The sequence below is a fragment of the Hyla sarda genome, chromosome 2 (assembly GCF_029499605.1).
Source record: "Hyla sarda isolate aHylSar1 chromosome 2, aHylSar1.hap1, whole genome shotgun sequence".
Lineage (NCBI taxonomy): Eukaryota > Metazoa > Chordata > Amphibia > Anura > Hylidae > Hyla > Hyla sarda.
In genome coordinates this window covers 92932131-92949034 of record NC_079190.1, presented here as the reverse complement: position 1 = coordinate 92949034, position 16904 = coordinate 92932131, and the positions used below count along the sequence as shown (strand labels likewise).

At 40.7% G+C, this 16904-nt stretch overlaps 1 protein-coding gene across 2 annotated transcripts in view; it reads left to right on the top strand.

Annotated features, from left to right (window-relative positions):
- DCTN2 (dynactin subunit 2) overlaps positions 1 to 16904 on the top strand; it is a 39286-nt gene that overhangs the window by 6694 nt on the left and 15688 nt on the right. For both annotated transcript variants that reach the window (XM_056562561.1, XM_056562562.1), the window contains exons 2-4: positions 4681 to 4749; positions 13296 to 13392; positions 15748 to 15809. In XM_056562561.1, the coding sequence (XP_056418536.1) occupies positions 4681 to 4749; positions 13296 to 13392; positions 15748 to 15809 (228 nt within the window). The remainder of the gene's footprint in view (positions 1 to 4680; positions 4750 to 13295; positions 13393 to 15747; positions 15810 to 16904) is intronic.

Sequence of the window (16904 nt, the reverse complement as noted above, 5' to 3'; positions counted from 1 at the left end):
TATAATTTTTTTTTCTGTCCCTACCTATTGCTAATCTATCCCTAACCCCCTCCCTGCTTTTTTAAAAAAAAATGTCCTCCTTTCTAAACAGCTACTCTCATGCTGCTCACTCTTGCTGAGCAGGAAACAGACTTCCCCAGCAGGCTCCACGTCACTGATGCCTGCTGAGCGCCGACTTCCGCCCTTACCTCATCTATGCTGCGCTCCTGTCGGGAGTGTGCATAGATCAGGGCCAATAGCAAGGCAGGCTGCTCTGGGGTCTCCTCCTCCCTGTTTAGCAGTTCATTGGAGGAGGAGTATAGGAGCATCGCCAACCTGCCGAGCAAGATATCCCTGCCAGGGGCGGGGACGGACTGCTCGCGAGGCCAGTGAGCCAATGCGCGCAGCCCCGGCATTCACATCACTCCCTCCCGCCTGTCTGATTGACATGCAGGGAGCGAGCGCAGGCTGACAGAATTCGGACCGATTGCCCGGCCGGGATCGGTCCAAATTCAGCTGTGACATCACAGCAGGCTGTGGCCGGATTTCAAATCGAAAATACAATATTTTAAACACAAAAAAATTCTTGATGTATATTAGAGATATGTTGTAGTACATAAGTAACAAAAATGTAATGACAGTGCCCATTTAAGTGTGCACTTCTCCCTGCTCGTTCTGATCGGTGGTCTGTGCTGAGACCTCAGCTAATAAAAACATTTGATATGTCTCTGTGACGTGTGTCAAAAGTTTTTTGATATGACAGGGACACTTGTAGAAAATCATGAGAGCCAGGCAATATGTCTACTTCATTATGGAAAGTAGATTAATGCACAGTGCTACATTATATGCTAGTACTATATGACCAGTTTCACTTGACCCTTGTCAAAACTTTTAATGTGGGTAAAAGAAAATAAATTACCGTATTTTTCGCCGTAGAAGACGCACTTTTTCTTCCCCAAAACTGGGGGGGGGGGGGAGTTGGTGCGTCTTATACGGCAAATACACATTAAAACCCTGTCATATCGCGGTGGTCCCTGCGGCCGGGACCTGCTGCTAATACAGGAAATCACCGATCGCGGTGATGCCCTGTATTAACCCTTCAGATGCGGTGATCAACGCTGACTGCTGCATCTGAAGCAAAGGTGAAACTAACCTGGCTGCTCAGTCGGGCTGTTCGGGACCGCCACAATTTCACCGAACAGCTTACAGGACACGGGGAGGGACCTTACTTGCCTCCTTGGTGTCCGATCGGCGAATGACTGCTCTGTGCCGGGATCCCCTACATGGCCTGTGCTCTCCTTCGTCGTCATCACGCACGCCGTCCCGTCATCCAATAGGAGCGGCATGCGTAGCGACGTGATGGCAGCGACGGAGAGCGAGGATCCCGGGCAGCAGAGGCGTTCAAGAGTGACGGGGACACCCCGGGGACGCGGCGACAGCGATGGAGGGCGGCATCCAGGGCAGCGGTGATGAGCGGTGACGGGTCCGGAGCGGCGGGAACACGTGAGTATTACCTCCTATACCAGTGGTCTTCAACCTGCAGACCTCCAGATGTTGCAAAACTACAACTCCCAGCATGCCCGGACAGCCGTTGGCTGTCCGGGCATGCTGGGAGTTGTAGTTTTCTCTGTCACTGAACAAACACAATTGGCTAACAGGCAATTGCGTAAACTGGATCCTATCATAACCAAACTACACCAAAAGAAGAAGATACCAGTAAACTTATTTGAATACAAAAAATAGTGGGTAAGCTTTATTGAAGTGCATTATAAAATCATACATAAAATACAAGGTACTATACAGATGAAAGCTACAGAAAAAAGGTAGTGATACTAAATCCACAATGGTAGATAATACAGACGGCAGGGATACAGTCCACAGATGTCAAATTGCAACATGCCCATAAGTAATAAAAAATAAATAGTATAACATACATATAATGGATGTATAAAGCTGATATATGTCCTCAACGGGGCTATGGGTAAAGTGCAAATAACAAATAGTAAGGCACCTAGCCCTATTCAGAGGTTAGTCAGCAGCAATAGATAAGAGCATGAAGGACAGCATAAAATAGCAAATACCTGCCATACACCAAAAGGGGAGATCACTACCTGTACCCCAACGCGCGTTTCGCGTATGGGCTTCGTCAGGGGGCGTGTCTAGTGTTAAAGAGCGTCCCTATTTATAGTGGTCCTCTGAACGTAATTGGTTAGGGTAAGGTTGAGGGGCGGCTATTACAGCCAATGGTGGTGGGTGTATTATAAGATAACCTACTTGTAGATGCGCATCAGTTCCGACAGCCTAAGTGATAGGACAGGTACCGCATGTGGCGCTGGTGCCCGCTGACTCGGCGGGTGACGTCACTTCCTCCAGCGCCACATCCGGTCCGGCTCCCGATCACCTGACCCACACGTCATCGAGCCGAGATCACATGACCGATGCACCACAGCGTCCCATGGCGCACCAAGCCCATGAGATCCCGCTACTGCCCGACGATGGATGAGTCAGTCGATCACGTGATGTGCACAACTCACGCGATCGTTGTCGGCGCCAGCCATGCTACCAGGGAAGAGATAACTAATGCGGTCACATGATAGTAGTCACATGACTGATATCGCAAAGCGATATAAATAAAATTAGTAATAATAAGTAAATAGAAAGTAAATAGATAGTAAAGAGAGAAGAAAGAGAACGTCACCAATAAGTGAAAAAAATCAGTGGAAGGTGTTCAAAGTGCAAAAAGCAAACGTGATAATGGTGCAAAATCAATGAAAGTATATACTTACCAAATAGGATAATAGTAGTAAATATGAATTTAGTCACATGAAATATAAAAAATAAAAAACAACTCATAGAACCATATATAAACCCACAAATAAAAGCCACAAAGTGATTAGAAAAAAATCAAGATATATCATTACAGTGGAGGGATTATATATAAATAATAAATAGGCACAAATAAAAACCACTTTGCACTTTACCCATAGCCCCGTTGAGGACATATATCAGCTTTATACATCCATTATATGTATGTTATACTATTTATTTTTTATTACTTATGGGCATGTTGCAATTTGACATCTGTGGACTGTATCCCTGCCGTCTGTATTATCTACCATTGTGGATTTAGTATCACTACCTTTTTTCTGTAGCCTTCATCTGTATAGTACCTTGTATTTTATGTATGATTTTATAATGCACTTCAATAAAGCTTACCCACTATTTTTTGTATTCAAATAAGTTTACTGGTATCTTCTTCTTTTGGTGTAGTTGAGTTGTAGTTTTGCAACATCTGGAGGTCCGCAGGTTGAAGATCACTGTCCTATACTTTACATTGTATTTGGTTCAGAATCTTTTTTTTTTTTTTTTTTCTAGATTTTCATCCTTTAAAATTGGGTGCGTCTTATATGCCGGAGCGTCTTATATGGCGAAAAATACGTTACACATGTCATTGTTTTGAGTGTTTTATTTTTTTATTTCAATTTCTTGTGCATTGAAATGGGACCAATAATTGGAGATGATGCTGGAGGTCACTTTGACTGGTTGCTGGAAGTTGTCCTAATGCATCTGGTTCTGACAAGAATGATCTGCACATGGATTGTGTTTTCATTTGGCAGATTAAAGGACTGGGGGAACTCTGTGTACCCTTGATATTTCATTCCTCATACTATGTGACTTGTCATGTGGTGACCCCTTTCTTTTTATGTACATGTGCAGTCTAAGGCTACGTTCACACTGCTGGCTGTCTCCGGCAGTGTGAAGCCCGTTATTTTAGGATCGAGAAAAGCCGGAGAAAAAATAGCGCTTGCACCGTCTTTTTCTCCAGTTTTTCTCTCCAAAAATAACTGCTGCTATTGAATACAATGGGGTCCATCGGGACCAGTTATTTGCCGGTATGCTCCAGCAAAATTACGGCCGGCAAAATGCAAAAAATATATAAAAAGGTGGAGTTTGACGGCCGAATTTGCCGGAGCATACCGGCAGTGTATAAGGGACCGAAGGCCCGTTTCACACTACAGGTATCATCCTGTAAAAACCTCCGTTATTACTCCTGGCAAAAAGTCCTGAAATCGGCCATCAAAAAATCTCATTCATGTCAGTGGGATTTTTTGACCATCCTTTTTCATCAGTCATGTCCGTTTTTACTAATGTCAGTTATTTTTGCCGGCACAAAAGACGGTGCATGCATTCATTTTTTGTCTGGCAAAAAAAAATTGTTAAAAACTGGACGTTAAAATTTTACATAGAAGTCTATGAGAACTGGATGTTAAAAAAAAAAACAAAAAAAAAAAAACATCCGTTATTGTCAGATTTTTTTTTTTACATTTGTCTTTTTTACTGAGCATGCTTAGTACAGCTTTACAAAAAAGGGTTAAAAACCTGATTATTTGTGCACACGTTTTGATACAGGTTAAAAATCTGATAAAGAAAAAAGAACGGATGTAACTGGTAATAACGGATGATAACGGATGAACAACATCAGGTTTTTTTAAGAAAAAAACATTAAAAATAATGGATGATGGTCATCAGTTATCATCCGTTATTACCAGTTATTGCGTCCATTTTTTTTTTCATCCGTTATTATAAAATAACGGCAGTAAAGAAGCAGGATGATACCTGTAGTGTGAAAGGGGCCTAATCCAGGTTGGCTATTTGTTTTCTTATATGTATTTTATAATCTGTTTGTTCTGCTGCTTTCAGGCGAGGAACGAGCCCGATGTATATGAGACGACCGATTTGCCAGAAGATGACCAGGCAGAGTTTGATGCGGTAAGACATATTCCATTTTTAATGCTTTTACAGAAAGGGTGATAATGCATCACTAGGATATGACACTCCTTTATTGTAGATAAGGGTCTGACCTCTGGGACACCCACTGATCCTGAGAATCTAGATGCCGGTAGTGCTTTGTCCTCTTGGAACAGTAAGGGGTCCCAGAGTTTGTAAACTGACATTTATATTGAGGCGGGGGGGGGGGGGGGGGGGGGAGGTCGCAAGATGTGGACGGTGTGGACGTTCAAACCTATCCTTAGAAACCCACAAATGTATTAGATTGGTCTATCCCTTTAAAGAAGGGGGAAAAAATAGCATACCAGGGACCTAAGGAGAAGAACTTTGTCCTGTTTACCCATATGAATGGTAATTTCATATACAGACATAATAGTTGTGCAGTTCATTTGGTAATAAATATATGTGAATTAACTATTTAATGGGAACCTGTCACTGCCTGTATGGAGTGTTAAAGGGGTATTCCAGGAAAAAAAACGTTTTTTTCTTATATCAACTGGCTCCAGAAAGTTAAACAGATTTATAAATTACTTCTTTTTTTTTTATATATATTTTTTTATTTTACATCACAAAACAGAACAGACAAAATTACAAACCATACAGTTATACAAAACAAGACAGAAATATAAAATACAGGGTTCTATTTATTATCCTATATCTCTCTATATTATTTATTAACAGCATAGAACCCAATGGATACCTGTCTTATAGTTACCTATGTACATACCCACTTCATACCCCAACCACCAACCCACCCCTTTCACACAATCCTTATTCTAGTGTAAATTCTATTCTATTCTATTTGTAAATTACTTCTATTAAAAAATCGTAATCCTTTCAATGATTATCAGCTGCTGAAGTTGAGTTGTTGTTTCCTGTCTGGAAACAGTGCTCTCTGCTGACATCTCTAGTTGTCTCGGGAACTGCACAGAGTAGAAGAGGTTTGCTATGGGGATCTGCTTCTAAACTGGGCGGTTCCCGAGACACGTGTCATCAGAGAGCACTTAGAAAAGAACAACTCAACTTCAGCAGCTCATAAGTACTGATAGGATTACGATTTTTTAATAGAAGTAATTTATAAATCTGTTTAACTTTCTGGAGCCAGTTGGGGGGCGTGGGGTTTTTATTCACACAGGGTGTTTTGATTTTGGTTTTTAATTTGGACTGGAACCTTTCCTCTTATGAATAGTTTTCTATTGCAAAATGTTTTATTACCTAAGTGCATGCCAAAGTTTTGCCAGTTTAATCCACTTTTATTTAAGTTTTGCCAAGTTTAAGGAGCTCTGGCACACTTTATCTTGCTAAATAGGGGATAACTTATAGGATGGATGTACTGCTTAAAAATACTCATAACTTTTCTTTTTGTCCTTAACAGAGAAAGGAATCGATAACCTGACTAAATTGTGTTATTAATATTGGATATGATATCCCAAAGCAACAACTATGAATGCCAAAATAATTTCCTCATTGCCTGGTACTTGACACTGTCTAGACTACTCAGTGTATTGCTTTGGACTGCAGCTTTGTCTCAAATGGAAAATCTTACAAAAAGTTTGTGGGGAACCTCAGAATAAAGATGCCCAGAAAAAAAAAAAAAAAAAATCCAAGCAATTCAATCTGCCGCCTTTGCTAGATATTACAATTAAAGGGGTATTCCAGGCAAAAACTTTTTTTATATATCAACTGGCTCCGGAAAGTTAAACAGATTTGTAAATTACTTCTATTAAAAAATCTTAATCCTTCCAATAGTTATTAGCTTCTGAAGTTGAGTTGTTGTTTTCTGTCTAACTGCTCTCTGATGACTCATGTCCCAGGAGCTGTGCAGCTCCTATGGGGATATTTTCCCATCATGCACAGCTCCCGGGACGTGACATCATCATTGAGCAGTTAGACAGAAAACTTCAGAAGCTAATAACTATTGGAAGGATTAAGATTTTTTAATAGAAGTAATTTACAAAACTGTTTAACTTTCCGGAGCCAGTTGATATATATATAAAAAAAGTTTTTGCCTGGAATACCCCTTTAACCATGAGATATAGATAAAGAAATCAGAGATCAGCCATGTCCCCTCTCCTCCTATTCATTACGGTGTCAGAGACGTGGCTGCAGCAGGAGCCTCCCCCCTCTGCTCTGTCTGCCGTAGGACTGAAACCTGTCCATGATGAATGTGGAATTATAAATTCTATTCTCCGCAGGATCTATCATGACTGTTTATTTCAGTAATATGCAGAAAATACTGTGGGCGAGGCTGAAGGCCCTTTTCTCCAGTTTACTTTGTAGGTTTAGAATTCCTTTGGTTACTTAGGCTGCTTCACACTATAAAATTCATCCGTTTTAAAGATCCTTTTGATGTTCCGTTATGAAAACCCTGAAAATCATCCATTAAACGTCCATTAGAAAATCCCATTATAGTCTATGGGATTTTTACCTTATCCGTTTTAATCCGTTATAGTCCGTTATTAATAACGGACGTTATTTTGTGACGGAAGATAGTAATGGAAGAAATAATGCATGTACTATTTCTTCCGTTCATTCGCCTGTCACAAAATAACGTCCGTTATTAATAACGGACTATAACGGATTAAAACGGATAAGGTAAAAATCCCATAGACTATAATGGGATTTTCTAACGGACGTTTAATGGCCGATTTTCAGGGTTTTCATAACGGAACATCAAACGGATCTTTAAATTAGAATTTTATAGTGTGAAAGCAGCCTTACAGAGCATCTTTGGTACTTGACACATTTCCAGCTCATTACATGGTGACTGGAAATGACAATGGTAAAACTACATGAATAAATGAGAATATTCTCCAGATTACCTCTCTTTCATAGTTAAATGCTTTGGGAAACCATCCATATGTTTAATTGTTTAGAAACTTGCACCATGACAATTGTTCCTAACACTCTCACCCTCCCTTTTTGACCACCTTGCCTGGACACTAGTTTGCACAAGTAAGACCACCCATGCTTCTTTTTTGCATGCTTTTTGTGTATTTAATGACTGTAAATGCATGCAGCGGACTTTGATTTATAATCTCTGTTGATTCATGTAAAAGCGTCATATTCTTGTAAATCCTACATGTGCAATCCATTGGGTTGTAATCTTTGCCCATTTGATCGATCAATGATTTAACCAATCACCTTTTTTGTGATTTCAGGTAAGTGTGACTGACATTTTACAGATCATAAATCCATTGTGATTTAACCTATATGTATCCTTGTATGATATATTTGTAACAATGATAACCATAGACAATGTAGCTTCTCTGATCAGAGTAGATGAATGTTTATCAGGTAGGACAGAACGTTTCACTGACCCCCTAATAATAGTCATCAAAACAGCCAGCTACCTATTATCCATCTCCCTCTACCTGGCTCAAACCTACATAGATGTTTCTGTATAATGCACCAACCTGTCATTTTTAGGCTGGAACCAATATGTGATACATAGTCCCTTTTATTTTTGTGATACTTGCGATATAGCTGTCGGGCATGCCAGGAGCTGTAGTGTCACACCAGCTGGAGAGTCACTGGTTAAATACTGTTGCTGTGAAGATCGGCGTTTTAATGTTCTGTCTGTTTAACACAGGCGCATGCACATTAAAATGAAAGGGGTACTCCCCTGCTCATCATTTGGAACAAACTGTTCCAAACGCTGGAGCTCGTGACGTCATAGCCCCACCCCCTCATGACATCACACCCGCACCCTCAATGCAAGTCTATTCAAATCTTTCCCATGATGCCACACCTACTTTCTGCTAAATGGCCCCCTCTGCTGAGCAATACCCAAGTGTACTGCATAATAAAGGAGGTGCAACCCATGTAAGTCACAATTCTGATGCTTTTACAAGTAAACATCTGCCCCAATGTGCGTGTTTAAGGTAAAAAATCAATCGCATACTGACCCAACTCTCTGAACCTAGTTAACTTGTACAATGGCCTCAGGTTACAATAGTTTTAACATACAATGGTCTTTTCTGGACCATTGTAACTTGAAACCAGACTCAACATACAATACAATAAAACTACAGACAGTCCAGAACTACAAAACATGTCAATGGCTGGAAGATCTGACCAATCAGAATGAGCATTCACTGGTAAAACCCCTGTATTACTGAAGTGTATGCACTGACTGGCTGTCTGGTAGCGCCCCCTACAGTACAGGGAGGTATTACATGTTATGTATTCCTCTTTACATGTGCCAGGGTTAGCTGCTCCTTTGGACACCAGGTAATGGTGGCTCCGTATTACTTTTTTGTAATGTACAGGACCCTGAAGAAGTTCCTGTCCCCTACATAGACAGTAATTTAGAGCTTCCAGAAGATCTTTCTTACTTCTATCTATAAGGACTTTCTTTACCTATATTAGTTATCTACTTATGTTTTTCTTTCATTCTCACCTTTTCCTATTTTTTGAGGACATTTTGGGGCTTTGGAACCAATTACCAGGTTTCCATAAAGTTATGGTCTCAACATACTGTACAATGGTCGTTCTGGAACCGATTAATATTGTAACTTGCAGGACCACTGTGTACCGTATGCACTGGGAATGACACATCCAGTATCCATTACATGACTGTTTTTTTTGGGCCCTGTTCAGGTGCCATTTGTCAGGTTACCATTTATTTGCTGTATAGAATAAAACTGGTTGTGGTTTTCCATTACTAGAATCCTATTGAAGAGCACTTGCTGCAGTGTAGAATACGTTAAGCTAGTCATTGCATTGCTGTGCTCAGTAAAGTGAGCTCCTGTATCTCAGGTCAGTGTATTCCACTGCCCAGGCCAGCGTAGATCACAATCTCAGTGCCCCCTTTTTGGTAGTGTTACATCTTCTTCCACATGGCTTTAGTAACCATTCCAGTCTGTACATGGAATCATTACACTGCACTAATACATTGCTGAAGCTTTCCCTACGCGCTTATTAAATGCTTTCTGCTACTAACTGTCCATAACCCGGGTATCTACCTTAGTCTGACACCACTAAATACCTTGTCTTATATGTCTTAATGCCTGTATGAGAAGAACATTTCCTCAGTAATTCACCTCCGTCACATTAATGGGTTCTCTTCTCCAGCATTGGTGTCTGGGAAATATTGGTGACCACTTATGCCGTCATTCTCCCACAGACATGGTCACCCAGCTTTTTCAGAGTTCCTTCTTCTAAATACCAAATTTGCCTAGTTATATAGTAATACAGAAATCTGAAAAAGCTGGATTACAAGGCCTTTAGCAGCTATAATGGCTGGTTGTTACCCAATTTACCCAAAAACCAATATAACTTTATAAGAAAGTGATGAATAGGATTTATATACAAGTTGTCTCTCTAACACAAGTTACCGGTTACTATTACAGCGATCACAATGAATATCAGGCGGTTTGTAAAATCTTTCCTGTTTATACGTCTTTTGTGAATCTTCGGGAGCTGTACACCTATTAAGTTGTCGCATGTGTATTTGTCTAACAGCAAATCTTCTTTTTTCTTTTCTTTTTTTTTATTTAAACTATTTATTATATTTGTCACTCAACTCTTGGGGAAAACTGCAAGGAGCTGGTAAGAAGCCTATAATTCTGTCTGCTGCTCTCCATACTGTGCTTAGCCTGCTTGTATATAGTCTGCAGTATTCCTGCATGTGTCTGTGCACTACTAATCCTATAGACTCCAATCAGTGTGCTACTTGGCAAAGAGCAATTCTCATCTTTGACTTTTATGGCATGTACAATAAATGTCTCTATTTCTGGAACCTGCTTCTGTCCACAGAACGGGGGTACCCCAACCCTTTACCTGCCTATTAGATTGGGCACTGGTTTGTAGACCGAGGAATGGGTTTGTATTAAAGGGGTACTCAACTGGCCAGCGATCAGGACATTTAGTTCAGAACGCTGTGTGCACGCTGCAGGGGTTGGTCACGCCCCTCATGACGTCATGCCATGCCCCCTCAATGCAAGTCTATGGGAGGGGGCGTGGCGGCAGCCACGCCCCCTCCCATAGACTTGCATTGAGGGGGCATGGCATGATGTCACAAGGGGGCATGACTGACCCACACAGCGCTCGGAACTAAATGTTCCAAACACTGGCCAGTGGCGTACCCCTTTAACATTTTTCAGACAGCATAGCACAGCAAGCTTACCTGCTTCCATAGTCCCAGCCATCTCCCTTATAATATTGGGTACCTCAGCAGGCAGAACAGGGGTTGGGAGACTCTGTTCTGGACATAAGTGGGACCTGTCTCTTCTAGACATTAATGGTATATCCTGTTACAGGACTTGATTTTGCTGACTTTGTGTTACTAGCAATAGTTTCCTGACCATTTTAGTTGTGTGCAAGTCTGGAAAATAATGGCATGGAAATGATACAGATAATAAATTTTTCATGTCTCATTGGTAATATATATATATATATATATATATATATATATATATATATATATATATTATATATATAATTTTTTTTATTTTAAAAAAACAAGCCCCTTTTTAGTTAACTAATTGTGCAGCAATGATCTTTTTTTTTCTTTTCCCTTTTGTTTTTTTTACAGAAATAATAATTTTCCTCCATATGTATGTGTGTATATATATATATATATATATATATATATATATATATATATATATATATATATAATATTGATCATATAATAATATAGTTACAGCATATTCTGCAGCACTTATTCATTTTTATTATTCTCTTTTGTTCTAGGGCAAAATATATATATATATATATATATATATATATATATATATATATATATATATATATATTAAGGGTAAAAGTACATTGAAGAGATAGGGCCCTGCGCACGAGGGATTACAATCTACAATACAGAGATTAGTCTTTCCAAAGTAACAAACAATTTAATTCAAACAAGAGGTGCTATGGCCCTGTGCACAAGAGCTTACTAACTGAGAGTTTTAAAGTGCACCTATATAGGCATATTTTGGAAATTAAGGCTAAGAGGGGAGTTCCGGCAGGAAGAGCCCGACCGCTCATCAGTCGTGGAGAGAAAATAGGCATTTAGAGAAACAAGATGGAGTGAAAATCGATCACAAGCAGGTTTTATATAAGAATGCACTGACATTCTGCGGTGTGAATTAGGAGGTAAAAGTGTAAGACACTGGGGCTTATTATTAAGGGCCCATTCACACTACTGAATCTCCACCTGCAGATATTTGGAGACTTCGTGGGCAGCAGTGTGACTGTTTCTGCAGAATCCTATTGAGAGCAATGAGAGGTTGCTGCACTGGATTCTCCAGAGTGGAACTCTGCTGTACCCGATTTTCCAGAGCAGAATTCATCTCGGCAAATATGTAGTGTGATTGGGCCCTTACTGTCATTAAATAGCTTAGCAAGTGTAGTGTCATAAGCGTCCCCCCACCCCACACTTGATAACCAAAGGCATCATGGCAAATGTAGGGGTAGAAAAAAAAACAAAGATAATAGACCTATAGATGCCAGTTAAACACTAATACAATGTAGAGAATGCAATAGTTATTTCCTACCCCGCAGTGTTGACAGTATAGCCCTTGTACAGTGTTTCCCAAGCAGGGTGCCTCCAGCTGTGGCAAAACTACAACTCCCAGCATGCTCGGACAGCCGGAGGCTGTCCGAGCATGCTGGGAGTTGTAGTTTTGCCACAGCTGGAGGCACCCTGCTTGGGAAATACTGCCCTAGAATATAAGTGATTTCTGATCAGTTATTTAAATAAATCAACTAAGTATCTCTTCACATCTTTGTTTCAAGCCTCGGCTGGGGTTTTGGTAGTCGTTCTTAGTATTTTTAAAAGCAAGGTTAGTGCTGTATTCTTGTGCATAGATCCAGCGCGCCATTCAAGTCAATTTGATAATGGATCTGACATAGCTGTAATGGCTTTTCTGTTCACCAGAATAATAGTGTGAAGACAATCTTGTATTGTTTCTTTATGTAATAATTGCTGCAGCCTGTAACCCCTAAAGTGGGTGGGGCTAGTAACCTGAGGATTTACATTTTTGCTATACTGCCCCCTATGTCTCAGATACTATCCAGAGAATTGTCCTTTAACAAATCATGTGTCTTTTCATTTCCGTAGATGCTTGCAGTTCCTCTAGTTTGTTTTGCATGGCTGTCATACGCTCTAGTATGTTTTTGTGTTTAGGATGTAATAATGTGTTCTCTTTTTTTATTGTCCCATCCTGAAAGATTGTGATTTTTTTTTCTTGGATGCTGTATTGCCTTTTAGCCGTCTAATCTTATACATTTGTTAGATGGGCATCTCTGCAGTATAGTACGCAGACATTCCTGTATAGACTCTCAGATGTAAATGCTTATTCTTACTCCCATCGTGTTTTGTGTATCTTCATTATTATTCCTAACCAGTACATAAAGGGCCAAATCACATTCATAAAATGAGAGAAAATGACTATGGTCTCTTGTGCATTCTGCTCCTGTATTTGTTTCTCCTACAATTCTACCATTGTGTGGTAGGATATAGGTAAGAAAGTCCTGCTATACCTTGAATGAGTCCATTAACAGTCTCACCATTTCTTATGTAGGAGGAACTCACCAGCACTAGTGTAGAGCACATTATCGTCAACCCCAATGCTGCTTATGACAAATTCAAAGACAAGAAGATTGGAACTAAAGGGCTTGGTAAGTGAATTTAGTTTATTCAGGTACTGAACCAACAGATGGCCAGCATTAATACACTTCATACATCGAATATGTTCACATCTGCATCAGAGACTCCGCTCGGGGGCTCTCTAAGGCTGCTTTCACACTATAAAAGTCATCCGTTTTAAAGATCCGTTTGATGTTCCGTTATGAAAACCCTTAAAATCGGCCATTAAACGTCCGTTAGAAAATCCCATTATAGTCAATGGGATTTTTACATTATCCGTTTTAATCCGTTATAGTCACTTATTAATAACGGGCGTTATTTTGTGACGGGAGAATGAACGGAAGAAATAGTACATGCATTATTTCTCCCGTTATTATCTTCCATTACAAAATAACGTCTGTTATTAATAACTGACTATAACGGATTAAAACAGATAATGTAAAAATCCCATAGACTATAATGGGATTTTCTAACGGCCTTTAATGGCCGATTTTCAGGGTTTTCATAACGGAACATCAAACGGATCTTTAAAACGGATGAATTTTATAGTGTGAAAGCAGCCTTACAGATTCTGTTTTGGGCAAGAAAACTGAGCCAGACAGGTTTTGCAGAATGGACACCGATGGATCTTGTTGACTTTAATCGGGTCCTTCTGGTTTCTGTCTGGTGTCTATTTTGTGGGATCGGGCAGCATTTTTTGGGCCGCTCAGGTTCCACTGATTGTGTGACACAGATGTGAACATAGCCTTAGTATTCCCATTTCAGGATGTGATGGCTGATCCTCGTGGTATGCTATCACTTCATGAATGGGGAGGGATTGATCACTGGAACTTTCACAGATCCTGAGATTGAAAGGGCTGCCACACTCCTTCAGGGGTAGTACAGAACAGCTCCATTGATATGATCATCACCATGTGTGAAATACCAGTTAATGTATCTTCAGCTTAAGTTTTATAGGAAGGCAATGAAGGCACAAAGGGGCCAACATGCTAATTTGTGAATGTATATACATCTAAAGCAGTTTCTTTCCTGTGTATGAATCCCTCATGTATGTCTGCCTTGTAGGTATATGTTTTGTTCCTTACTAACCCCCTGGTTTCCTTTACATATAAGTGCTGCACTTTACCTGCATGTGTCTCATCTCTAACAGCTGGAGAAGGATTCTTTTCAATACACTTCCATTTTGTGTTGAGATAAACATATTTAGTTAACTGTGTTTATGTAGCGTTTGCTACAGAGAAGAGCAAAATAACTTGCAGTGTGATAGAAAAGCGTATGGTGGAATATGCTTTCCATTTAGAAGGCAACGATCACAACCATGCGGACATACATTATACAAGTGTGTGATGCCCCACGCAAGTCTTTCCTAACCTGGGTGCCTCCAGCTGTTGCAGAACTACAATTCCCAGCATGCCCGGACAGCCACAGGCTGTCTGGGCATGCTGGGAGGTGTGGTTGTGCAACAGCTGGAGGCACCATGATTGGGAAACACTGCCCCACTCTAAGACATCTCAGTCATTCTGTAGTTCTATGTCGTCTGTTTTAGATTCTGCACTGCTGTCCCCCAGTCAGTGACTGTGCAGGGAACTATAGCACAGCCCCATCCACTTGAGTGCTTCTTCACAGTGTATAATACACTGCTATAGGGAACTGTTGCAGCCTTGCATATTTAAGCTGGCCATACACATTAGATGAAAGTTGACCAAGTCTGTATGGCAATTCGTAGAGATATAAAATGTACGAACCGCCTTAAACAGCTTATGTTCTTGTGAAGACAAGGTCCTGCCAGAGGTGTCTTGGTTTTGTCCCCTCCCTTCCTCTGTCTCCATTTAGACTACTGGCACACTCGGCTAAACTGAGTGTGCATGTGTATATTGATAGTAGACAAACAGAAAATACCTGTGTTAAAGGGGGCCTCGCCCCTCGTGACGTCACGCGACGCCCCTCCCATAGAATTGCATTGAGGGGGCATGGTGTGATGGCGCGAGGGGTGTAGCTATGACGACACGACGCCCGCATCCAGCGTTCTAAGTGAATGCACAGAGATTGTGGGGGTCCTATCGGTGGGACCCCTGCGATCAGACATCTTATCCCCTATCCTTTGGAAAGGGAATAAGATGTCTAGCAGCGGAGTACCCCTTTAATGTATGGCCAGCTTCAAAAAGGCAATGACTATGGTATGTAGGAGAGCAGTCCAAAAGGTTACCAAAGTTTTGCTAATTTAAGCATCAATATATATTGCAAAGTTTAAAGCATATCTCTACTGATTTTTATTTTTGTGTAATATTACAGTGCAGCATTCTGCACTTTACACCCCACTATAAAGGATTTATTTAATACGCGTAGTATAATCTGTTGACAAGTGACATCATTTTTCCTCTAAACAGATTTCTCTGACCGTATAAGCAAGACAAAGAGGACAGGATACGAGTCTGGGGAATATGAAATTGTAAGTTTTTGTCCTATATTGTTGTTTTTTACTGTATTGTTTACTTTTGCTTCCCAAACTGCTGTTAGTTTTCCTCCTCCTGAAGAGCAGTCTTGCACTAGCCAAACTATAGTCTCTTCCAAAGGTAAGTCCCCCATCTGTAGGCAGCTGATGGCGCGAAGGGGTGTAGCTGTGATGTCACGATGCCCACATCCAGCGTTCTAAGTGAATGCACAGAGATTGCGGGGATCCTAGAGGCAGGACCCCCGTGATCAGACATCTTATCCCCCATCTTTAGGCAGCTTTTTTAGGGCTTCCGCCACTTATCAGTACTTATGAGCGGTATAAACCGTGTCATGGGTGTCTCACCTTTCTGAAGGCAACTTCAGCTTGGCTTGGACAAGATATGTCTCCTTCAGGAGGAAAGAAACTATTGTGCATATTTGTTCCCCAAACTGAAGATCACATGTGACCATTCTCTGTTAGGTTATACTTTTTTTTTTTTTCTGATCTGTAAAAAGAACTTCAGAACTCTATACCCATTGTATAAACCATAAAAAAAAAATCATGTTTGCCATTTACTTGTTGTTAAACTTTTTCCAGTGAAGAGTTATAATAACTTCTTACATAGCATGGGGCCATCTGGTGTTCAGAGTGTATAGCAATGTCCATGAGCTGAATGCTGCAGGACACACATGCTCCGTCGCTCTCCTCACAGCCAGGTCTCTATATAGTGTTCTCCTGTGCACTGCAGAAATAGTTGACAATAGGCCAATCCCGCCACTGCCCGGCATTTAACCCTTTAGACGCCGTGATCAGTGCCGATCATGGCATCTAAAGTGAAAGTTGAAGATGCCGGCTGCTCAGTGGAGCTCACGGAACCCCCACGATGTGATTGCGGGGTTTCGTGAGCTAAAATGGTGGAGGAGGGTCCCCTTACCTGCTTCCTGCGGTTAGATCACCGCTACAGATCACGGTGCAAAAAATTAGCTTTCATACATCCCTGTATACAGAAAATGGATTTTTTTTCTTTTAAATAGTACAATAATGAAAAAACTATATAAATTGGGTATCGTTTTAATTGCATTAACCTACAGAATAAAGATAATGTATAAT